General features: G+C 41.0%; 7 protein-coding genes across 11 annotated transcripts in view; 4 read left to right on the top strand and 3 right to left on the bottom strand.

Moving 5' to 3' along the window:
- Positions 1–7: 7 nt before the first annotated feature.
- LOC104824572 (short-chain dehydrogenase reductase 2a) lies at positions 8–1555 on the top strand (the record flags this gene model as incomplete). The annotated part of the gene is made up of 2 exons (XM_010556667.2): positions 8–359; positions 1065–1555. Coding segments are annotated over 2 exons (726 nt in total), but the record flags the coding sequence as incomplete, so codon positions are not given.
- A 498-nt stretch (positions 1556–2053) lies between these two features.
- Positions 2054–4352, top strand: LOC104823996. Its single transcript, XM_010555831.2, has 2 exons — positions 2054–2658; positions 3440–4352. The coding sequence occupies exons 1-2, from the start codon at positions 2089–2091 to the stop codon at positions 4151–4153; spliced, it is 1284 nt and encodes a 427-aa protein (XP_010554133.1). The 5' UTR covers positions 2054–2088; the 3' UTR covers positions 4154–4352.
- A 316-nt stretch (positions 4353–4668) lies between these two features.
- Positions 4669–9367, bottom strand: LOC104823995 (V-type proton ATPase subunit C-like). Of its 2 annotated transcripts, XM_010555829.2 has the most exons (12): positions 8554–9367; positions 7945–8155; positions 7767–7835; positions 7536–7663; positions 7353–7452; positions 6710–6777; positions 6252–6393; positions 6037–6153; positions 5649–5774; positions 5398–5481; positions 5228–5307; positions 4669–4983 (listed from the first exon to the last, which is right to left on the bottom strand). In XM_010555829.2, exons 2-12 carry the CDS (start codon positions 8056–8058, stop codon positions 4878–4880), a joined length of 1134 nt encoding a protein of 377 aa, XP_010554131.1. In that variant the 5' UTR covers positions 8059–8155; positions 8554–9367; the 3' UTR covers positions 4669–4877. The 2 variants fall into 2 exon arrangements, with proteins under 2 accessions (XP_010554131.1, XP_010554130.1); XM_010555828.2 differs by lacking the exon at positions 8554–9367 and having other exon boundaries at positions 7945–8474.
- A 3002-nt stretch (positions 9368–12369) lies between these two features.
- LOC104823994 (protein AUXIN SIGNALING F-BOX 2-like) lies at positions 12370–15268 on the top strand. Its single transcript, XM_010555827.2, has 3 exons — positions 12370–13603; positions 13765–14260; positions 14356–15268. Exons 1-3 carry the CDS (start codon positions 13122–13124, stop codon positions 15139–15141), a joined length of 1764 nt encoding a protein of 587 aa, XP_010554129.1. The 5' UTR covers positions 12370–13121; the 3' UTR covers positions 15142–15268.
- Positions 15269–15443: 175 nt separating this feature from the next.
- On the bottom strand, positions 15444–16763 carry LOC104823993 (cysteine-rich and transmembrane domain-containing protein A-like). The gene is made up of 3 exons (XM_010555826.1): positions 16652–16763; positions 16269–16530; positions 15444–15755 (listed from the first exon to the last, which is right to left on the bottom strand). Exons 1-3 carry the CDS (start codon positions 16692–16694, stop codon positions 15701–15703), a joined length of 360 nt encoding a protein of 119 aa, XP_010554128.1. The 5' UTR covers positions 16695–16763; the 3' UTR covers positions 15444–15700.
- A 1892-nt stretch (positions 16764–18655) lies between these two features.
- LOC104823992 (acyltransferase-like protein At3g26840, chloroplastic) lies at positions 18656–23171 on the top strand. Of its 3 annotated transcripts, none has more exons than XM_019203719.1 (14): positions 18656–19188; positions 19438–19489; positions 19831–19886; positions 19976–20134; positions 20267–20371; positions 20728–20834; positions 20945–21066; positions 21201–21309; positions 21535–21662; positions 21771–22140; positions 22236–22349; positions 22425–22510; positions 22599–22708; positions 22779–23171. In XM_019203719.1, exons 1-14 carry the CDS (start codon positions 18753–18755, stop codon positions 22967–22969), a joined length of 2145 nt encoding a protein of 714 aa, XP_019059264.1. In that variant the 5' UTR covers positions 18656–18752; the 3' UTR covers positions 22970–23171. The 3 variants fall into 3 exon arrangements, with proteins under 3 accessions (XP_019059264.1, XP_010554127.1, XP_019059265.1); XM_010555825.2 differs by having other exon boundaries at positions 21532–21662; XM_019203720.1 differs by having other exon boundaries at positions 18756–19188; positions 19421–19489; positions 21532–21662.
- Positions 23172–23927: 756 nt separating this feature from the next.
- Positions 23928–24940, bottom strand: part of LOC104823991 — a 5609-nt gene continuing 4596 nt past the window's right edge. For both annotated transcript variants that reach the window (XM_010555823.1, XM_010555824.1), the window contains 2 exons: positions 24368–24835; positions 23928–24211 (listed from right to left, as the gene is read on the bottom strand). In XM_010555823.1, coding sequence (XP_010554125.1) covers positions 24155–24211; positions 24368–24835 — 525 coding nt within the window. In that variant the 3' untranslated portion in view covers positions 23928–24154. The remainder of the gene's footprint in view (positions 24212–24367; positions 24836–24940) is intronic.

Here is a 24940-nt window from a genome sequence, read left to right as displayed (position 1 = left end):
CCCCCCCCGCCACGGAGCCCGAGTCGTGATCGCCGACTTGGATGCCGACCCTGGGGCCAAGGCCGCGACAGAGCTGGGGCCCTCGGCGGAGTTCGTGAGGTGCGACGTTACGGTGGAGGCCGACGTGGCCGGAGCCGTGGAGGCGACGGTGGCCCGGCACGGGAGGTTGGACGTAATGTACAACAACGCCGGGATCGTGGGACCCATTAGGCCGGCGAGCATATCGGAGATGGACATGTCCGACTTCGAGAAGGTGATGAAGATAAACGTTGTTGGAGTCGTCGCCGGCGTCAAACACGCCGCCAAGGTCATGATTCCGGCGAAGTCCGGTTGTATCTTGTGCACGTCTAGTGTCGCCGGTCAGTACCCAAATACAAATTTTCACACACACACACACATATATAATTGTGCTTGTGTAGTATTGAGGTTCGATTATTTAGATTTTAAAAAATATAACAATTAGGATTTGGTTCGATTTGATTATAATAAAAATATTTATTTTTTTAAAAGAAATTTATAGTTTGTTTGTTTTTTTATTCGGTTTTAGTGTCTATTTGAGTTTTTTAATTTTAGAAAAATTATAACCATTCAATTTTACTTCTCATTCGACTCGGTCATAGATATGCATTTCGTTTTGATTATTCGGTTATTAACTAAAAATTCATCTCTCCCAATTTATTTTTTAAATAGATTTGGATTATACAGTTGATTTATTTGGGTTTTGGGTCAAATTTTATTATATTTCGATTTTTTTTATTTTTAAAAAGATTATTGTTCGATTTTTACAATGAAATTGGATTCGATTCAATTTTAATTTTCATTGACAAAATACTCATTTTTCATTGACAAAATACTCATTATAGATTTTTTTCGTTTTTTTACATTATTTTAAAATTGGTTTGGTCTAGGATTGGATTTTTTTATTTTTTATTTTAATAAAATCATAATCATTCCATTTTATACGAGATTTGATTTGGTTAGGATTATTATTATTTAATTTAACATCGTTTTCGTTATTCGATTATTAACCAAATAAATAATTCCTAATACAAAAAAGAGTGCAGGAGTAATGGGTGGATTGGCTCCACATCCATACGCAATCTCAAAATTCACAATCCCGGGAATAGTGAGATCGGCGGCGAGTGAGCTGAGTCAATACGGAGTCCGTATCAACTGCATATCGCCGGCAGCGGTGGCGACTCCGTTAACGGTGGATTATTTCCGGCGACTTTTTCCGAAGGCGACGATGGATGAGATACTTACGGCGATGAGAGGGGACGGAGAATTCGGAGGAAGGGACTGCGAGGAAAGAGACGTGGCAAAGGCGGCGCTGTACTTAGCGTCGGAAGACGGAAGTTACATCACCGGACACAACTTGGTCGTCGACGGTGGCATCACTTCCTTCAAGATCGCCGCCGCCGCTTTTCCGTCATCTTGATTTGATACGCCGACGCCGTGTCTTTTTTTTTTTAATTTAATGTTTTACAAAGGCAATAACGAACGTATCATGTCTGGTCGGTTGGTTAATTCAAAAACGAATATGATATTCGAACAATCCGTCGTCACCAAATTTGGTATTGCATCGTTGATGCTCGAATAACCAATTTTCTGAATAATCGGTTATTTTGCCCCGAACCGGTTCAAAACGAGCTGGTAGAATAATAGTACCACGATAATGTCTCATAAGTTCTGCATAGAGGACTCCTCCGTGACTGTGTTGCAGCACTCTTGGAAAACCGGTTGGCAGATAAAACGGTTGAACGACACCGCTCATCTTAGGATTTTATAGGGTGGAATTCTTTATGTCCGTTTGGATGTTTGCCGCTCCCTGAAGAGGGGAGAAGAAAAAGCGGAGGATACATTTAATTATATGATCTTTGGTCTCTTTGGTAACTTTTTTTTTTTTTTTGGGGTTGATTCTTTAAATCAGCAAGCCTGATAACATATGTGATGCTTTTGGGGGATTCGGAAGCCTCTGGATTGGTCGGAAGGTATCGATTAGATCTTGCATCTGGGTTCTATCGGATATATAACAAAAGGCTGCTCTTACATTGATTGTCCCCATTTCGAACCATTTTGACGTAACAGATGGGGTCTTCACACTCTGCTCATGTAATCGACGAAGCAGAAGAAGACGACGAAGAGGAGGAGGAGGAGGAAAGCGAGGACGGAGGAGAAGACGACCATGGCGGATCCACCAGAAGAGTAACCGATAACCACCTGGTGAAGAGGGTTCTCGAGCAGGAACCTGAGATGCTTCCTTGCCACGCCTCCGCCTCCCCTCTCTCCCCCCAGCTCTCCTCTCTCGGTACCCCTCGCCTCGGCCCCTCCATCAAGGTCTGGGACCCTTACAACGTCCTCGCTCCTCCTCCTCCTCCGCTTCTCCCGCCTCCTATCTTCCCCCGCGTCGCCTCCGACGAAGATCGAGCCTCCGCCGCCGCAGTGACGGAGGTTTACCTCATCAGCCACGGTGAGTGCGATCTCAATCTCAGGCCTGATCTGATCGGAGGAAGGTGCCACGTGGCCGCTCTCACCGCCAACGGCAAACGCCAGGCCAGGGCCCTCGCCGTCTTCTTCAATTCCCAAGGGGTTCGATTCAACTCCGTGTACTCGTCCCCTCTCGACCGAGCTAGATCCATGGCGGTTTCTGTTTGCCAGGTATTTTCCCCCTTTCTCTCCAATCGGATCTCCCTTTGCATCGGAGTACGAGTTGTGGAAAACCGCGAAATTCTAGCTTCTTCGAAGATGCAGAGGCCGTGTGGATTGATCTCGGATGGAAATCTAACGTGATGTTCTTCGTCAATGACATTGAACCAACTTGAATTCTGCGATTTGTATTGAGATTGAATCACTACTGGTTGCTTCTAGTTCTTGAGCAACCACTGTTGGTTGCTAGTTGGGAGTCCGATAGAGTTAGATTTGACAATCTCTACAGAATTTCACCATGGATATCCATTGAAGGCCACACCACTTGCAACATCTGTATATTAAACTAAGCAAGAGTACTGCAAAAGGTTTCTCTCTCAGGAGAATGTAGCTCGGCTTAGCACTTGGCTTGCAACATATCTGCTTCAAGCCAGCTATGTCCCTTTAGATGCTATAAGTCATGGTTTGTCTCGGGGTAATACCACTGGTTGGTGTTTTGAACTGTATGGTGGTATTGTAGAAAGCACGAGTGTCGGGAAGCCAACTGCGTTGAATATGTATCTTAGGTCCTGACAGTATGCAATTTCTGTGTATTTGAGGTGCAAACAGTCACAAATTTGAAGGTTTTTATTGTGTTTCTTAGCATGATAAAGAACTCATGCAGCTCCATAGTTCATACGTGCGTTTGCTGCAATTGAAATAGTTAGAATCCTTTTTGTGAATTAGTGATGCTTGATGATTTTCTTTTAAAATGATTTCTGGATCAAACCTTGCCATGGAACTTTGTGTGCAGGAGATGAATTTTCCAGAGGAGCACGTGCAGTCCTCGGATGCGCTTTCTGAGATGAGTCTTGGGGACTGGGAAGGCTGCCATCAGTCGGAAATCTTCACACCCGAAACTGTGAGCCTGATCGAAAGATGTCAGCCCGATTTCTCTCCTCCTTCCGGGGAATCGATCAGGCTGGTGGAATTCCGAATGGTTCAGTTCTTGAACGGGGCAGTGCTAGGGCTCGAAGAGAAGCTCAGATCAGAATTTTCCGCCAGTCAGAACAACGAAGCCCAAGGATTCTCACAGAATCCTCACACATTCGCCACCTCCGTCCACGAACGAGATGGGTCGGCCCAGTGGGAGTTGCTCCACAGGCATCGTCCAAGCCTTACGAGGAAGAAATCTGGAAAGAGTCGGCTACAGGTGATGACTACGACAGGTGATCACGAGGTTGACGAAGAGATGTCACCAAGGGAAGTGAGTCATCACAACAATGACATGGGTGATATAAACATGAGGAGTTCGTCCACTTCCTCATCCCCGTTCTCAACTCGGGTCGGGGTTTTCACGCATCCGTTGCCAATCAAGTGTCTTCTGACGGGGATTCTCGGGTGTAGCCCGATAATGTCTCATAAGTTCTGCATAGAGGACTCCTCCGTGACTGTGTTGCAGCACTCTTGGAAAACCGGTTGGCAGATAAAACGGTTGAACGACACCGCTCATCTTAGGATTTTATAGGGTGGAATTCTTTATGTCCGTTTGGATGTTTGCCGCTCCCTGAAGAGGGGAGAAGAAAAAGCGGAGGATACATTTAATTATATGATCTTTGGTCTCTTTGGTAACTTTTTTTTTTTTTTTGGGGTTGATTCTTTAAATCAGCAAGCCTGATAACATATGTGATGCTTTTATTCCAAGTTCATCTGTGTAACTCATATCACGCTGGGGCTTTGTATTGGCTTCTCTCTCTCTTTTTAAACCCAAATCGATGGTTCGATGTTTATGGTTCATAATATCATATCATTTTCTCACTTGTCTATCTGTCCTTTACCCTAAGATCGAGATGGAAGATTGGACCGAGGCAACAACTGTTGGTTTTCCGTTGGTTAACGGTTGAATTGGATCAACATGGTTACGGTTGGATTAAGTTACCCGACACGACATTAATTATATGACAAAAATTATTTCATTAATTCAGACTTCCAACACAAAAGTAAGTATGATACAGACAGGAGGAGCCAGGGGGACACGCCTCATCCAAAGCCGACAAAACAAAGATCAAACTGAACTAAAATGATTTCTCGAGTAACATATAATTACAGCAGCATCTCTGTGTTCGTTTTATTGTTGATTTTGGAAGGAGCATTATATTGGGAAAATGCAAAAAAAAAAAAAAAAGAATATGGAACACAACAATTGAAGAAGAGATGAAGACATACATACCAAGGGGCCCATCCGAATATGATCAGGCAAGATTGATGGTGAAGCATACGTAGGGATAGGCCTCCGTATCGCCTCCTCCAAACCCGGCCATGCCTCCCCCTGCTTCCTCCTCCACTTTCCAGTATGTGCTGCATTACCATTCATATATATATATATGCATGAATCGCAATCCTTTCGGAAAAAAATAGAGGGCCTAGATCTCATGATTTGTAAATTCGGCTCTTCTCTCCATGCGAAATAGATCTCCTCCAAGACCCATATTGTCAGTGTCAGAAGCATATTTTGATGGCATCTATAGAGAATAATAAGCTTCTTCCATGTTTCCTATGTCTAAAACCAAACCATGTGGCTAGTTTTTTTTTTTTACTTTACCTGTTTGCAGCATCACACGAGCCTTCAAGAATTGAGCGCACTTTCTTTTCACCCTTGGTTGATGGAGCTAATACACATGACTGGAGAAAACAACAACAACATAGTAGATGGTCGGAGAGGCATATGCTTGGGAGAGCTATCTATTAGCAGAGGTTGGAATATTATTTTACCAGGAAGGCTGGTGGCAACCCGTATCTCAGAATGCTCTCGGCAAATATACGCACAGCACAGAAATGCATCCATGAGCTGAAAACCTACAGAAAAATAACCAATTATCAGAAAAAGAATTTCCAGAAGGGTAAAACATTCATAAAACTAGGTCATTTATTAACACTGCCAACCAGAATCTCGAATAATGTGAGAGAACAAAAAAGAACGGCGATTGCAAGCATGTACAGCTGCAAAACGACTAGAGATATACTTCTCCATAACTAGTGTAGCACCATTGCAAAAGTGAGCTTCTCATGCTTTCTTGATCCTGAACCAGCTTTTCTAGCTCTTGTTTACGACTCTCTTGTGCTTCAGGACTATACTCGAAATCACGGGTCTGAAAAAGGTAGAGAACAGAGAAAGGTGGACAGCATAAGTTGCACACTGGTTTTGGGATTCCTGTCAAGAGTCGTAATTTGCAGTGAATAAGCACAACCATTCAACAGAAATGCTCAATGCTCCAGACTTTCAATCATAAGCACAACATAGCATGGGGTAGATAATAGATGCATTGCACCGATGCGAATGAAACCTGGCCTCTAAAAGGATAATACGAGGAACTTCAATTAGAAAAAAAAAAAAAAAGAGGAAAAACTCACTTGGAACCCTTTTTCACGGGCACTTGTCCTAAAATTATCTGCAACACGACCAAAGAGAGTGACAGTGTAGAGGGCATATTCGTTGTCCTCAAACAACTTCTTTGAGGATCTAGGCACCTGAAACAGTTTGGACATATTATTTACAATGACTCTCCAGCTAACTGAGAGTGTCATCTTTTGTCTATGCAGTAAATGCAAAAACAAGAATAAATTACCACATAGTTAGTCAATGTCTCATAGCAGGACAACCAGTCTTTTTGAGAATATTTTGGGACAACAGCGAGGACAGTCACTAGATGTTCTGATGTGACAATATCTTCTGGCTTCACCAAGCTCGACAGGTCACGAACAGCTAAGCTGGAAAAAAAAAAAGAAACAGAGGAAGAGCAGTCAAATTGCAGTTTAGAATATAGAAGATAAGCAAAGAGAGAGATATAGAGAACATTCACATCACAATGAAAAATCACTTCTTTCATAATAATAGTAATAATAATAATAGAACAAAATTCCTACCAAAATTTATGCATTGTCACATGTATCGAATGTTTCACGGATGATGTTGATTTTAGAGGAAATGTGCTTCAATTTTCTTGTTGGGAGTTTTCGAGCAATTTCCCTTTTTTCCCCTTCAAATAAACAGAATAAAATCCTAGCTCTGTAACCCAACCTTTACCTTCCGCTCTGCTTTCGGTTAATGGCATTGAGTTGACTGCGGATATTGTTATATTCAGCAGAACGAACCTGACATAAGAGCAACGGACTTGTTGACAAAACATGTTCCAGATACATACACACACAACAATCACATTTGATTGCCATAGCATATTTAGAACTGTGAAAGGATCATAACATATTAACAAACAGAAAGTCATCGGACTACTCTTCATAAAGAAGCCACGCATAGAACCACACTACCACAAAAGAATACTTGTGGAGAAACAAATTCCATTGTTCATTTCTGGACGGAGCGGATCATTTGGCTAATCATGGATCTTTAAGATTAACGAACCAGTCCCAACACCATGGGAGATGACTTGAGATAGAAATTAAATTCAAATAAATAAAGAGATACCCTCACATCTTCACAACTTTTACATATTATAACATCCATCAGCTTTTCTGTTATCCAGCCAGCCAAATCGATACAGGAAATGTAAGAGACCACCTGTGTATGCTACACATATATATAACTAGGATCCAACTTGCCTACACAGGACCCTCCTACGGTACTCACTCTAGGGTCGTTTTGAGAGCACTGATCGGAGAAACTCAGCAAATGGTACGATTTCGAAACAACGAGAGGCAAGCTTCCATACCTTGAGATCATCCTCAATTTTCATAACCTGAGTCTGAACACTATCAACAATCTCCTTCAAAGGTGACATAGTTGGATACTTAGCTTCATCCCAGACAAACCTTCACAACAAGACAATGTTTTGGTCTGTAACAGACACGATCGCAGTGTAACAGCATTGAGATACGTCAGGAAATTCCTATACCTGGTGAGATAAGAATCAACCGGAACTCCATCAACTGTTAGGGCGTTGCTCTCGGCACCAGACACCCTCTCCAATTCTTCGATCTGCCTCCTGATCTTATGAGAAACCCCTTCGACGAAGCTGTTCGACTGCACATCTCATCAGATCATTTCGAAACTTCTCAAGATCCACGCACAAATTCCAATAGATAGTCAAATATCAAGTGAACCGAAGCAAAATCGGTCTTATTACCTTTAGAAGATCATCGCTGAGGGTGAGTAGAGAGTCCAAAGTTCCAACACGAAGATTAGGGATATTGAACTACGAAATTGAGACCAAACAACAAAATTGAAACGGAAATCGTTCGCAGAAATCGTGCCAGACCTTTGCACATTTCAATCAAAGAGATCAAACCGAGAAAATAAATTACCCGATAGACAGGAGTATCGAAGGAATGCTTGGATATCTGCTCCTGCAAACGGTTCCACAACGAAGAAGCAGAGTCCTTCACTGGAAGAGAGGCCACCCAGTATCTCGAGGCCATGGATTCTCCGTCTACTTTCTCGCTCTCGAAACAATCAATCTGTGCTTCAACTGAATCACGGCGGGAGAGTTCGTCTTCAGCCCTCTCTACAGCCGTCCTGTAAACCGGTTCGGTTTTTATACTATCTCGGAACTCGGATCTGTTCATCGAGTAAACCGGATTCCGGTTTACAGTCTCCCACACCCTCCCCTAAATACTTCATGCCACGTTCTCATCAAGCCACAGGTTTTTTTTTTAAAACACAAGCCTTTGTTTGGATTATTCCCTTTTCTTTTTTGTTGCCTCCAATCTCTTTTGTAATTTCAGTTTAATTATACAAACTATGATCCAGAATTCAATAAAGATGTTTGGATTTGGATTTTATTTAATATAAAATTAGAGGAATATAATTTTTTAAAAGTCTAACTTAAATTAATATAAAAATAATTAAAAAAAATGTAAATGAACAAAATAAATAAATAATAGATAAAAAACGATTTTGAATAGAAATCCAACCGGATGATCCACCATCCATGGCGGAGTTGGAAAGCCAACAGGAGCCTCCATTTCCGGTGAAGAGGAAGCTGGATCTATACTGCCAAGACCTCGAATCCAGAGATGGAGAAAAATGTGGAAATCTCTGGATTACGCAAACGAGAAGGCTCAGCCATAACGAGACAGATTCCGTGAGTTCGCCGGAAAAAGCCGCCGGCTCTGCAGCGGAAAGAGGCGAAATCGGTGGCGGATGCGCCGATCTCGAGGGTTGAGGTCGACAGGAAAGGGAAAGACGTTACGAGAGACTATCAAGTAAAAGGGAAGTTTATCGAAGACGAAGATGACGACGACGATGACGCTCGAATGTAGGCAAGGTTAGTGCCCCGCTACTGGAGATTTCCGTCCTTGATTCACTGGTCTGTGGCATTGCGGTATCTATCTCCGATGCTTAAATATCGAATTGGGCAATTCAACTCATTTTGCCCTAATCTTTAAATATCCTTGTTTCCCCTCTAGATCCGTAACATTAGTCTTGAAATTGCTCGCTTCGGGCAAGTTTTAGGTGTGTCATTAGGCGGCCATGGATGAGCTTTACCGTTTCGTTCTTCATTACCTCAGAGATCAAGTGATAGATCTACCGGAGAGATTGTATTTTGTTAGGGTGGACGATTCGGTGGTTCCCTCCGAGAATTCGGTTCGGTTCTAAAAATCGGTTTTTGATTTTTTTTTTTTTTTAATTTCAGTTCGATTTCGAGAATTTCGAAATTCGGTTCAGAAACTATATTGAATTTTTTGGACATCAATCTATATGGGCCTTGATCAACCAGTTTAGTTGGATAACATATGGAATTTCGGTTTAGAGTTCGGTTTCAAAAAAGATATATTATATTGAATGGAATTCGGTTGAATTTTTGTTTGAGTTGCATTTTTTATTACTAAAAAATGTCCATTTTCTAAATATTTTTTTTTTGTTTGGTTTGTTTTTTCTTCGATTAGTTTCTTATATATAGAGTTTTCAGTTGTAGAGAATTTATAACTTTTAATTTTTTTTTAATCGAAATCGATTTAAATCGATAACGGTTATTTTCATTATTCGATTTAGATGGGTTCGGTTTTGTTTAATATCGCTGTCTGATAAGCAAATCATTTGACATCGGTATAACTAATGTTGTCACATGGCATTTACTTGCCAGCCAACTATGAATATATTTTTTTTTTCACGTACGAAATTGTTGGAGAAGCTAGCTTTCGTATTCCAACAATTAGTCAAGTAGCTGTCCGATCATCAAAATCTAGTTATCAATCGCAACCATCCTTTGTCCGATAGTGTCATTTGTCAACCATTCGTATCCAGAACCAAATTCGTGACAGATTATTTGGATTCATCCGAAAAATTTTCAATAAAATTAAATCGATCTGTTAAGAGAAAAATTACAAATTCTACCCAAAAAGTCGTGGCCGAACGGTTATAAGAGTGTGGTTAGGGTATTATATGTTTTTCGGTTCGAGTGGAGAGAAAATATGCAATTTAATTATAGAAATGTTATCATATCGGATGGATATAGTTGGGTCGAATGTATAGTAATTTTTTTTTAAAGTGTTTGAGAAGGGAATATTGTGATTTTTTTTTTATGAAATAGATAGACAAAAAATCAAGAGTGGAAGAAGGACCACCTGAAGGTGGGGGAGACAGTGAAAAGGGACATATCTTACGTTTCCTCATCATCTCATCTTGGGACTATGTCAGAACACAGTGATATGTGTCTTATGTCCTGTCATACGTATCATGTATGTATGTGCATATGTGTATATATGTGCATGTGTTGTATGTATATGCAAGAGTGTGGTGTGCCACAGAAGCAGGCATTCTTCTGGTTCTACTGGAGGATGAGGACCACCGAGATGAAGATATAGAGAACGAGACATGCGTCATGATGAGGCATGCCTTCTTGCTTTGGCTTCATCTGAGAAAGAATCTCTCTCTCTCTCTATATATATATATGTATATATGTGTGTGTGTGTGTGCGCAGTTTGCTTGCCACAGTTAAAACGCAATAATTCAACCATTATCTCTGAAATCAAATCATCTAAAAAACTGCATAATTGTTGTTTTAGCCGATAATTATATTATAGACGATCAACACATACATGTGTATGTATATATACACGAGAGAGAGAGAGAGAGATGGGTCGTGGGCTTCACATGGCTGCCATTTTGGCATATGATGAGCCAAGAAGGGGGACCTATCCACAACAACAACATGCAAATCATCACTCCTCTTTACACAAATCTAGTCACACAATATATATATATATATATATATATATATATATATATAAATGTCATTTATTATACTTGTATTTTTGTTTGAATCAACTAATAATCTTCTTAAAAAATGTACAAACCAATTGTTGTGGAATTTTACTTGTAACTTTTGTGACCAATTGGTGTGTGTGTATATATATAGTAGTGGCAAATTAGTTATCATGTTTCCTAAACCAATAGTTATCAATGGCGGAAAAAGCTTATAGAAAACTTTCCATATCGATTAAAATAATTTGAATAAAATTATAGATCTATTATGGTTGTTTTAAATGACACAATAATATTTATTTTACTTACCAATTACACCGATTTTTGTGTCTTAAACTCGAAACAGTAAAGCTTTAAGTGACTCTCACTTTCACCAATAATGGGGTGTGCGCTCTCTCTCTTCTCTCCCCCCTTTGTAATTATGTGCAAGTGGGTCTATAATTGATTGATTATGAAAGCCCTATTAATATTATATTATAACCTTTTTTTCCTATCATGTTTTTGTGTTTTTTTTTATTTAAATGATTTTGGGTCGTCCTCCTAACCACTCCCCTCTCGTATTCAACTCGATATGTCTTCTTCGATTGGTTTTTGGATTATTTGTCAAAAGTAAAATAAAATAAATAAAACACGTCATCACCTTATGACTAAGCTATCTCCACCGATGCTGACCTGTCCTCATTACCGGACAAATCTCGCCAGCTTTCCTCTTTCAAAAGTTAGCTATTTAATTAATTGCTGCATAATTAGGGTTTAATTAGAAAGTTAATTGAATTCAAAATTTTCCAAATATCTACACGAATTTTTAAAATTAATAATAATTACGTACATAATTATTATTTTCGTTAAAATTTTTCGGATTCTTGTTAGCTAATACATTGATGTGGATGATAGTTATAGTAATTATCTAACTAATGTATTAGTTTACAGAATCCAAAAAAATTTAACGAAAATTTTGATTATATATACAATTATTGTTAATTTTAATAATTCGTATAGATATTTGAAAAATTTTGAATTTAAATAGATTTTCGTCAAATTAAAAAATAATAATTTTATAAAAAATTTTAATGATAATTTTTATTTTATTTTAAAATTTTAAAACTCCAACCATGTCTAGTTTTTTATTTAAAGTAACTACTGACCAACGCGCGGCGAGTATATATATCGTCCTCTACTCGCTACTGGAGTATAGTAACATGGTACGTGGCAATATCCGTAATTATATTGAAAAGAGAGGGCTTTCACTCTATCCTTACAATAGGAACCCCTCTCTTTGGCGGATGGCCTCGTAACCAGTGACAAGGACACATGCATGCCAATGCCATAGCCTTCAACGGTCAAGATTCCTTGTCTTTCTTTCCCTCGGACCATTCTGCACCGTTGGATCATCCCCACCAAGTATCGTAACCACGGTTAAACACTTAACTCAACCATGGTTGGTTCCGGTCAGCCAGGTGGGCCCCCTCTCTCTCCTGGTTCGGTTCAACTCTTATTTTCATTTTTAGCGTCTGACTGAGGGAGAGAGATCAGAGAGGGAAAAACAGGGAGGAGAGAGATCAGAGAGAGAGTTGCTGGGCTTTTGCTTTGCTTGCGTGATCTCCCTCATCAGCTTCTGATCATCTCATCATCATTGGATTTTGATTTTGATTTTGATTTTTTGATGCTTACTCTCTTTTGGTTTCAGAGGACGAAGCAGTTTCCGTTTATGGCAGCATTTTCAGATTCTCCGGATCTGTGATTCTCGATCATATTCAACGTTCTTCTCTCTGATCATCACGATTTCTATTTTGATCTTGAATACGATCGTCTCTTCGAGCATCTTCGCTGTTTTTTTTGTTCAGAATCCATCATCATTTTTTTGTCGGAGTGATTCGAGTTCTTCGATCCATTCTGTAGATCTAACTTTGGCAGTTTAGTTTGTAGTTTTCCCGGTAGATCTAAGTCTCACCCTCCATGTTCAGTTTCTAGAGCTCAGAATCTGTTGGAATCTCGAATCTCTCTGTTTTTCCAGTTCGCTATCTAAAAATTTTCCGACACTATTGGATCTCTAGCTCTGTCTACTTAGGTCCACCGAGCTGAGCGGAAGTAAAACCCACGAGTCTCCTCTTAGTTTCCGGTGAATTTCCTTGAGCTGAGGATCTGGTGGAATCTGGTATCTCTGTTTTTCTATTTCAATAGTGTTGGATCTCGCTCTCCTAAGTAGCTCCACTGGTCTGAAGTTCAAATTCACGAGTTCCCTTCAAGTTTCCGGCTTAATTTTCTGGGGATTCGGATGAGGGTTATGTGCCTGAGAGAGGGAAAGATGAACTATTTCCCTGACGAGGTCATAGAGCACGTGTTCGACTTCATAACGTCGCACAGAGACAGGAACGCGATATCTACGGTGTGCAAATCGTGGCACAAGATCGAGAGGTACAGCAGGCGGAAGGTGTTCATCGGCAACTGCTACGCCATTAACCCGGAGAGGGTGATACGGAGGTTTCCGTGCCTCAAGTCGTTAGTTCTGAAAGGGAAGCCTCATTTCGCTGACTTCAACTTGGTTCCTCACGACTGGGGAGGTTTTGTCCACCCGTGGATCGAGGCCTTGGCGAGAAGCCGCGTGGGGCTTGAGGAGCTGAGGTTGAAGCGGATGGTGGTGTCCGACGAGAGCCTGGAGCTGCTTTCGCGTTCCTTCGTGAATTTCAAGTCGTTGGTTCTTGTCAGCTGTGAAGGGTTTACCACTGATGGCTTAGCCGCCATTGCTGCCAATTGCAGGTAATCGCTTGTTTCTTCGGGCACCAAATTGTACATTATATATGGAAAATTTGACCTGCTATCAATGGATTCGAAATCGACGTGTTCTTATCACACTGAAACGTTGGATGAGGCTTTAGATTGGTTAATTGCTTGCTTATAGATTCTCGTCCTAGTTGCAGGCATCTTCGGGAGCTGGACTTGCACGAGAATGAGGTTGATGATAACAGAGGTCAATGGCTGAGCTGTTTTCCCGACAGCTCCACATCCCTTACCTCGTTGAACTTTGCATGCCTCAAAGGAGATATCAATTTGTCGGCTCTAGAGAGGCTCGTTGCAAGATCTCCCAACCTAAAGAGCCTGAAGCTCAACCGTGCAGTGCCGCTCGATGCGCTCGCGAGGATAATGACGAGCGCTCCTCAGCTCATGGACTTAGGAGTAGGGTCGTATGTGAACGACCCGACTTCCGATTCCTATGCCAAACTCAAGACTGCCATTCGGAAATTCACTTCGTTACGGAGCTTGTCGGGCTTTCTTGAGGCTTCTCCCCGCTGCCTCTCGGGATTCCACCCGATATGCCATAACCTTGTCTCCTTGAATCTAAGTTATACAGCCGAGATCCATGGCAGCTACCTCGTAAAGCTTATTCAGCATTGCAAGAAACTTCAACGGTTATGGGTATGTCTGTTTGTTTTACTCACGACTTTATCGATCCTTCGACAAGAAACGAACTTGCGAGGTTAACACGTAACTCTTTTGTCGGAAATCTGCAGATACTGGATAGTATAGGCGATATAGGGCTAGCCGTCTTAGCTTCGACATGCAAAGAGTTACAGGAACTTAGGGTTTTCCCGTCGGATTTCCTTGGCGGTTTCAATGAGGCTGTGACCGAAGAAGGTTTAGTCGCGATCTCCGCCGGTTGCCCTAAGCTTCATTCGATTCTGTACTTCTGCAAGCAAATGACAAATGCGGCGCTCAAAACCGTGGCCAAGAACTGTCCGAACTTCATCAGATTCAGGCTATGCATACTCGAGCCAAACAAACCCGACCCCGTGACATCTCAGCCATTGGATGAGGGTTTCGGAGCGATTGTGAAGGCCTGCAAGGGTCTTACCCGGCTATCCCTCTCGGGTCTACTTACTGACCAGGTCTTCCACTACATCGGGATGTACGCCGAACAGCTTGAGATGCTCTCGGTGGCTTTTGCGGGGGACACCGACAAGGGGATGGTATCCGTGTTGAACGGATGCAAGAAGCTGAGGAAACTCGAGATTCGGGATAGCCCGTTCGGGAACGAGGCGTTACTGGCCGACGTTGGGAAGTACGAAACAATGCGATCCCTTTGGATGTCGTCCTGCCAAGTGACGCTAGGCGGCTGCAAGAGGCTCGCGAACAAGGCGCCGAGGCTCAACGTAGAGATAATAAACGAGAACGAGAACCGAGTGGATCCGAACGGACACGAGGGTGACGAGGGAAAGCAGGTGGTGGAGAAGATGTACCTTTACCGGACGGTGGTCGGGCCGAGGAAAGACGCTCCACCGTACGTGTGGATTCTCTAGTTCCGTTACTCAATGAAATCTTATTTTTCTTTTTCAGGTTGTGCTTTGCTTTGTTAGAACACAACTCTTCCAGTGATGTTATTGGCATTTTTTTTAGTTCAATGACTACGCCTTACTTTCGAGAGGATCCAAAACAATGGGAAAATGCTTCTTTAAACGAATCCAAACACTAGACCCGTCTATACATACACACATATATATCGTCCCAATTTGTAACATACTTCAAGTTCCAAAGCCGAAAGGAAGTAGAGAAAGAAGAAGAAGCCAGAAGCGGGCATATATATAACACACACACACACATATAAACGGGAAATACTTTAAAGGACTGATGATTCATATTTCATGCAAACGGGGGACATCTAAAGAAACATATGATTGATAGCACAAAAGAAAACTAAAAGCAAGGAAATGCACAGAGACAATGGAGAATATTCTCAATAAAACCACAACAAATATATAGTTCATATTGACAACAGAATATAATTTGTAAAAAAATATGGCGGAAAAGGGTCGAAAAGGTGGCAACTTTTCTGCATAAGCAGCAGCGACCCAAGCCCCCTCAGAAGCAGAAGCAGCATTCCTCCAGCACACAGCAGCAGCAGAGAGCAGCAAGACTGCATTTTTTTCAAAATCAGCAATTCAATATCAATGGAATTAAGTAGAGGGAAACACATAACACAGAGTAGTCAGCCATGGAATGGAAAAAGAGTTGTTAATTGTGGTCGAGACTTTGTTCTGTAAAAGCCCACTTCAAGGGAGAAATTGCTCTACGACCACTCGTGGGATGAGGGATGGGTTTCTTGGTGGTAAAACTAAGCAAATAGGAATTGTGACGAACCGAAAAGAGGGATTCAGTGAGAAAAATAGGACGACTCTTTCAAATCCCTATTTCTCTTTTACACTGAAACTTTCAGTCTAAGATGTCACAGATCACTCACCATTGGAACAGATTCGAAAATGCATGACACAAAACTTCCAGATGAGAATGACGCCAACAAAATTACTTAGAATGATTGACGAGGAAAGCAGAATTGGGTCAGCGCAAAAAAAAAAATGAAAAAAAAAGAAACACACAAAGTAGATCTAAAAGATCACGAAAGAGGCGGGAGATAGGGAGACGCACGCACCAGCCACGGAGAAAAGACGTACAACCAGTGTCAGAATCCTGGTAATAATGATGATCATGGTGGCAGTGATGCTGTGGAGGAGGAGGCGGAGGAGGCGGATAACCTCCGGCGAAGTACCCCTGGTAGCCTTTGTAAGGAGGACGAGACGACGGCGGTGGATACGCCGGATATCCATGAGAATGCGGCGGAGGATACGCCTCGTGATGATGCGGAGGCGGCGGCGCCGACGGATATCCCGGCGGCGGATACGGAGGCGCGTATCCTACCGGAATTAAATCCAAAACCCCCCCAAAATAAAAATCAGCACCGATCAGAGAATACGGAATCGTCGATGCAACTACTCGGATCAAAGCGAACCATGATCGGAGATATAGATTACGAACCTGGAGGGGGATACGACCCCTGCGGGACCTTCTCGTAGCTCATTTTTTTTTTTTGGTAAGAAAAAAATATAGTTCTCCGGCTTGGGATAAACAAAGTCGTGGATCGATGAAATGCTACTGGGGATTGGGGAAAAGATATTTTGGCACAGTCTGTATCCAATTGTTTATCGCCACGTGGCATAGAGAAAATGGGCCAAAGCCTTGTTTGATGAAGTGGATAATATGTAAGGTTGGGCCTAACCCTAATCATTTGGACACCAACCACAACCAATGTCTTGGTTTTCCATCATCTATTTTTCTTTGAAAAAAAAAAAAAAAAACATTATTTCTAATTTGCTAGCTTGCTGGCAAATTGCATTCGATTCTTTACATAAAAACAGCTGGTATTTAAATTATTTGAGTTGGGTAACGTTAAGATAATAAAAATAAATTATTCTTTAGTTTGAGATCAATTTTTTATTTTTAAAAACCAAATATTCTCATATATCGGTTTTATACATAATTATATATATACACACACACACACAAAATCAACATTAGGTATATAAACGAAAATATCATTAAATTTGTCACAGAATTTATTTATAAACTTGTTAGATTCAGATAAAATTTTAAAATATTTTCGATTTTAATTTAGACACCAACCTTACATATGCGATGCATGGTTTGGGTTGTGACAAAGTATTAATCTCATTTCCATGTTTCCGTTGAGAAAAATACAAAATTGGACATTAGAATCACTCGACATTCCGTTTTCCATCTCCAAACTAAAATCCATTCCAAATATTATGGAGATTTCTTTGTAGTTAATAGGGGTGGCCAATTCGGGTGTCGGTTCGGGTTCAGTTCGGTTATATTCGGGTTCGGTTATTTCGGTTATAGAAAAACTATAATCATTCGGTTTTTATATAAATTCTGGTTCGGTTCGGTTCGGTTATTTTTCGGTTCGGGTTCGGTTCGGTTTTGGTAAAAAGTTCAATTTTCCAAAGAAAATATCGGTTATTCTCTCGGTTTTTTCGGTTATTTTTTATTCGGTTCGGTTCTATTTCGGTTTTGATTTTTCGAATTTAAGAAAATCATAACCGTTCGGTTTTGATGTCGGGTTCGATTCGGATACGGATATATCTTATTCGGTTCGGTTCGACTTGGTTATTCGGTTAATAATCGAAATGGCCACCCCTAGTAGTTAAGCTATAAAGTTTCCCAGTTTCCTAAATACTACGAAGAATTATTTTTTAGATAAAGAATAGAGTTATCAAATTTCCAATAGGGTTGGATCAATTTTTAAAGATAAAAATATAAAACACTTTTGATTTTAAAAAAATCTACTATTCAAATGTTCAATTATAGATCCACATAAATAGTACTTTTAAGATATAAAAAATTAAATTTTAATAAACATCCATTTAAAATTCTAATCATCAATAAAAAAATTATAATAATGTTATAAAATGATATAGAATTATATATGTAAGATTTTAAATGATATTAATAAATTTATAATTGAAATTCAAATTATTTTTTAAAATATAGTTATAATATGTTCATCAATTAAAAAAAATAACATACCCACATGTATTAACAAATCTCAATATTTATAAAGAAAAGGTAAAAAATCTCATTATTTATAAAAAAAAGAGTAAAAAATCGTTATATTTGTTATTTTATATTTTCAATCCTAATATATTGAAACTATATTTATAATATCGACTTATTATTAACTAGAAATATATTTAATATTGAATTGAACATAGAAGTTTCATGTTTTATTTGACTTTGATATGATAGGTTTTAAATTGATGATTTTTATCAGTCAAGATTTTATAGATGTTTTTTAATTAGGCGTTAATTTGAATTTTCAAATAAGTTAAGTTGTAAATTGGAATTTTTTAAAAGTGGTACTTTTCGGTTTTTTTTCTTTTTCTTTTTAAATTATTTCTACAACTTTTTTTGCATATTATATTATGCACTAATGCCCAGAAAGAGATCTGGGAGAATTTCGTGCTGACCTTTAGGACACGAGCCCGTCGTGCTCGACTCAGCTCTACAGAGAAATACCCAACCGAACTCTCTCCTCTGCTTTCTCTGGTGCTTCTCTCCCATGGCGGCCACCACCCCTGTTTCCTTCCCCGGTGGCGTCTCTCCGGTCCTGTCTTCGCTTACTGGCAGAGTACACAACTCCCACCTCGTCCACTGGAAGTCGACTCTTCGACTGACCTCCCCCTCCACAAATTGCCTCGTGGTGCCGAGGTGCGGAGCGGAACCCCCGGCGAGTTTCCCGACGAGCGCCGGACGGTTCCGGCAGGAGAAGGATGTGGAAAACGACAGTGCGGTGGCAGCAGCGGCGGCAGAGAATCCGTACGCCGACGCGGATCACGCGCGGCCGGAGGAGCGGAAGAGCCTGGCGGAAATTCTGGAGGAGGTAAGAGGCTTCGTCGGATCAGACGGCGGCGGCGACGGAGGTCCGCCGCGATGGTTCTCTCCGTTGGAGTGCGGCGCGCGTGCTCCGGGCTCTCCTCTCCTCCTCTTCTTGCCTGGTTCGTACTCCAAACAATATTTGCTTTTTCCCTCTCTCTCTCAGTTAAAATTCTTGACCAGAACCTGAGTGGAACTAATGTCTGAAGATGATATCCTTTTTTGATTGAGACATCTAAAAGTTGAAAAGGACAAGAAGATCTTTGTAATTATTGCCATCTTAAAGTACCGAAAGATTCGTGACTTAGAACAATGGAGCTCTCTAAAGCTGTGAAAATCTTTAACAAATCTCAGGAAAAACATAACTGCAGGAATCGATGGAACTGGACTAGGGCTCATTCGCCATCACAGAAGGCTTGGAGAGTACGTATTTTTGCAAGTTCATTTAAGCTTTTGCGTTCTGCGACATGTCGGCTTCTGTTTCTGATGCCACAGCAGGGCCATGGAAATTGGAAATTTTGCGTAATGGGACCAGCTTTTCCCTTGGTCCATAGGATGCATCAATTTCTTCAGACCCAAGAAACTGGTTCTTTGTCTCTTTCATGTCGGTTCTTTCTTTGAGAATTTTGCTAATACCTATCGCTTCTGGAAGATGCCGATGTTTAGGAAATGTTTTGGGGTTGATGGAATTTGTTTCACTGTAGAAAAATCTGGACTTGGATTTCTAAATGGTGGTTTCTTGCTCCATTGTCTTTTGGCTGTAGGATGTTTGACGTATGGTGCCTTCATATACCAGTCATGGATCGGACTCCTGTCCAAGGTGCTTCTTTATCAGCATTCTGACCTGTCCCGTTTCAGATTTACGAGGAAATGGATGAGAACAACCTTTTCCTATTTTGCCGTTTTCAGACCTGGTTAAGCTTATTGAGAGGACAGTTAGGTCAGAGAATCACCGTTATCCAGACAGGCCGATATATCTAGTTGGAGAATCTATTGGAGCATGTCTGGCACTAGATGTTGCGGCCAGGAACCCTAATATTGATCTTGTCCTGATACTAGCTAATCCAGGTTAAGAGGAATATTCACTTTCCATGACATTTTTCTATTGTATGCTCTTCTTTAGATTTTGCTATCGGTGCAGGGAGAGTCCATGAAAGTCTGCAATGCATGTTTTCTAATGACGGGCATTGTTTTGCGCAGCCGTGCATTTCAACAGCTTCATGCTGCAACCTCTATCGGGTCTACTGGAATTTTTGCCTGACGGAGTTTCAACGTTGATGGATCAAATATTTGGGGTTAAGCATGGTAGACTCTCTGTTCTTCTCGCGTTCTATCTTTTGATATCGAGCAACTAATGGTCAGGTGCCCAAAATTTGTTTGATGCAAAGGTCTAGATCTCTCTCAGTCGGTATATCTGCCTTTTGTCGCAAATACTAGGTCTTTGTGTTTCAAACTTTCAGTGTCAGCTTAAGTCGTAGATCCTTAAAACTCTCCAAAGTTAATTTGCCGTTGGAGAATGGAGAGTCAACTGTAATAGGTTTGTGAGGACTTGAATCAAATAAAACATGGTTTTGTTGTTCTTGGTTGACTGAGACTTGCTTTAAGGTTGAGTTTCTACCCTGGCCAGCCCACATGATTGTTGTCCGTTCCTGTACACACAGGTGGTCCATTTAGGGCGAGCATTGGCAGTTTGGCAAATGAATTTGCTCTTCAACGGATAGGAGGGGGGCTGTTTGGAGACCTCTTCGCAGCTTCAGCTCTTATGCCTGTAAGGCTTGATCTCTATTTGCAGTCCACAGTCCATAACTAGTAATATGCCTTCTTTCTTGCTCATTTCCTTCTCTTGGACAAACGCCCGTAAAAGAAATTGATTTACAGACTCTGGCAAGGATCTTTACCAAGGACACACTTCTCTGGAGGCTGGAAATGCTTAAATCTGCTTCGGCATCTGCAAATTCTCACATGAACGCAGTCAGAGCTCAAACTCTGATACTTCTCAGGTCCATGAGCTTCTCCTTTTAATGAGTGTAATCTATTCTAGCCCCAGGATTTCTGAAGTCTCTGTGTCTTGTAAAGAATTGTCTCAACTGGCTGCTAGGTGTAAAACTTGAAAATTTACGGATGACCATTGCAGTGGACCTGGTCATTGGCTGGTGAACAAGGAAGAGATAGAAAGACGAAGTCAAGTCTTGCCGAGATGCGAAGTCCGTAACTTCAAGGAAAATGGACATTTTCTGTTCTTGGTAAGTGTTCTTTCTCTTCATGAGACGCCGAAAAGGATGACAGTTAGCTTCAGATATTAATGCAGTTGGTACCTGTTTTGAATGGATGCTAACAATTTCACGTTGGTTACATAACTTACATCAGACCAAACTATGGTAACTGGATAAGTTTTTCGGGTTTAGACACATCTGGAACTTGGGTAAAAGCATAACCGAGTTGATGTCTTTAATGTCTCGTGATAGGAGGATGACATAAATCTGGTAACTATCATAAAGGGCTCCTCTTTCTATCGCCGTGGGAAGTCTCATGATTACATCTCGGATTACTTCCCACCAACTCCTTTCGAGTTCAAACAACAGGCTGAGCGATATAGGTAAATGCCTCATCAGATGTCTACCCTCTTCTCATAGATCGCGTGACGGGTAAACACAGGCTAAGTGGAGTGTGATGGAATCCATTTCTGTTTTCCCAATTGGATCAGATGGATAATGGATGCTACTTCCCCTGTAATGCTCTCAACTCTGGAAAATGGAAAGCTAGTAAGGGGCCTTGAAGGATTACCTTCTGAGGGACCTGTCCTGTACGTTGGATATCACATGTTGCTGGGATTTGAGTTGTATCCACTTGTGATCCAAATCCTCAAGGAGAGGAACATTCTGTTGCGTGGAATGGCGCATCCGTTGATGTTTCGGGGGAAACGAGCCTCGATGCTCCCTGAGCTGCAGGCCTTCGACACAATCAGGTTAATGGGTTCGGTTCCTGTCTCGCATTTCAACTTCTACAAACTTCTCCAGTCAAAGTCTCACGTCCTCATGTATCCTGGAGGTGCCCGTGAAGCTCTGCATAGAAAGGTGTTTCATTTCTCGCCGCCGAGAGAAAGAAACTTTGCGTTTTTTTATTTTTCTTTCGGTAACAGTCTTGTTTTAACATGTGCCGGGTATTGCAGGGTGAAGAATACAAGTTGTTCTGGCCAGAGCATCCGGAGTTTGTGAGGACCGCGTCTCGATTCGGAGCCAAGATTGTTCCTTTCGGTGTTGTCGGAGAAGACGATCTCTGCGAGGTAAGTTTCTTCGCACTCTAAATCCGTAACTCTTGAAGATTATCCATTCATGGTCTTGGATGATTTGGTGTCTAGGTTGTACTGGATTACAACGATCAAATGAAGATGCCTTTCTTGAAAGATCTTATCAAAGAGCTATCGAACAATACTGTCAGAGTGAGGTGTGCTTCACTGGACTCTTTTTCTGTTGGGTTCTCTCATGATTTCAGACAACATTGGTTGATTGGTTTTGTCTGTAATGGTGGATAGGGGCGATGAAGGAGGCGAATTGGGAAACCAAGACTTGTATTTCCCAGCTATGGTGCCCAAGATTCCCGGCCGATTCTATTATTACTTTGGTAAACCAATAGAAACTGCAGGTACGTATTGCATACACAATTCGGTCCGGCCACATTGCTTCGGTTTATGACATCTCTGTCTCTGCAAAAGGTAAAGAGGAAGAGCTGAGGGACAAGGAGAAGGCGCAGGAGCTCTACTTTCATGTGAAGTCAGAGGTAGAAAACTACATGTCCTATCTCAAGACCAAACGAGAGTCTGACCCTTACAGGAACTTGATGTCGAGGCTGTTGTATCAAGCCTCCCATGGCCTCTCTTCCCTTGTCCAAACCTTTGATCTCTGATTCTTCTCATTTCATGTGTATGTATTTTTATGATTGTTTTTGGTTGGATGTGGTCGTATTTCGAAATTTTGTTGTATGTTTATGGGGGGAAATAATAAAGAGAGAAAAAGAAACAGAATCGGAGGTGGAGATGATGTGATGGCGCCTACTTGTAACGGTTCAGTTCTTTTTTTCATTACATTTCATATATAGCGTGGATGGATAGATTCCCATTTTAACCTGCAGGTACGAATATGAAGATTCGCGAATGATTGTTTTGTTGTAGTGAATCATCATCACACGATTCGATTGTCGTTTTATACAATCTTATGTTTTTTAGCCGATGAAATTCTACTTTCATGTTCAATGGGCCCAGCAGATGGCCCATGGGCCGAGCATCTGATCTATTGGGTTTGACAGTTGACCCATATGGCCCGATCCCGATGAAGGCCCATCGTTAGTTCCGTGGGCATTCATGCGAGCCCCCTCCCGACGCAGTCAAAGAACCACGCGCACTATGGGCGCGTGAGCACCACGATGCCGAAATAGTCAGAGGTTTTGGTCATTTTTTTCTCAAACGGAAAAATAGGCGCGTAGGAGAGCCTCGATGCCGCAACAACTGCTTACTCATTCTTTTTTGTCCTTTTTTGTAACTAAATTCGATCGCCTTTCTGCATCTGATATTTTATTATTTTTATCATATTAGATGAAAATTTTAAATATTTAATAATGTTGGCACTTTAAACATAATTTTTGTGTTTCAATGTCATAATATTTTAAAAGTTATTTTTAATTTAAGGTCCTTTTTATTATAATATCCAAGGCTATAATAATTATATTGTGTGTATATATATACAAATAAATAAGAAATAGGAGGATGCCGATTTCGATTCGAATATAAAAATCAAATCGAGTCAAATAATATATATTTAAATTAAAATAAAAATTGCAAATGAAATATAAAAATAACTAAGAAATCAGACAAAAACAATTTTTTTTAAAAAAAAAAATTCCATAGCCAAATCGTAATCTGTACAAAGTGGAGGTCAGATCAGAGCCATTTTTGGCAACCAGAAAGATGATTAGAGACAAAAGATTAAACGATCAGGAGACTCTGTTTATGAACAATGACCATTTATTTTACTCTTGCAAGGGAAGAAAAAGCGAAAACGAGAACGTACATCATTTTTTTTTGAAGCAGAGATCTCAGCTGGTGATGTGGAAGTATCTCGGGTTTTCTGGGTAATGGTACTCCACATTCAACTGCAGTTCCAACATCAAAAATCAGTGTCTCACCTTCATATATTATATGTTACAAAGCTTGATTTTGGTTCAACGGCTACCATTCAAAACCCGGTTTTCCCAATCAGACCATAAAAAATGAACAAAAACGGACAGAATACCGAGTTTCATTCATACCTTTCCCTCGTCAGAATCCGTGTGCCGTTGAGGAAAGACAACTCTCATGTCATTGTACAAGTAGAATCTTCTCTCCCCATCCGCCTCCAAGCTTTTCTTTCGAGGTGTAGTTTCAGTTTCATCGGATTTGCATTTCCGTTCCGACTTTGAAGCTTTCCTCGGTAAAGGGCAAAGAAACCTGAGATGGAGAGCATAGCGTAGAGCTCCGGAGCTGTTATTGCATTCTTTGCCCTTTGAACAGCTCTGCCCTGTTTTGCTGCAAGTCTCCGGACAGCCATTTTCATGTCCGGTCAAATGGGTTTCATCCAATTTCCCATGGTCATCCGGTGAATCTACTACTGATTTAGATCCGAGGGTTTGGTCTGCATGTATGAAGCTTTCTCTTTGCGAGCTTTTGTCTCGTGTATTCTGCTTTGCTTCGTTGCTTGGGACAGAAGAGGCAAGAGTGACCTTCTGGCGCAAGAACGTCTGCTCATATAACCAAAACATGAGTTCGAACAAAATTAAGGATGTTAAGACGTAGAAGTTCATAAAGACAGCAACATGCACTCACCTAAGAAGATTGAAAGAGTG

This window comes from Tarenaya hassleriana, unplaced genomic scaffold, assembly GCF_000463585.1.
Source record: "Tarenaya hassleriana unplaced genomic scaffold, ASM46358v1 Cleome4, whole genome shotgun sequence".
Lineage (NCBI taxonomy): Eukaryota > Viridiplantae > Streptophyta > Magnoliopsida > Brassicales > Cleomaceae > Tarenaya > Tarenaya hassleriana.
Note: the sequence above shows the minus strand (reverse complement) of the source record. Positions and strands in the feature narration are given on the sequence as shown.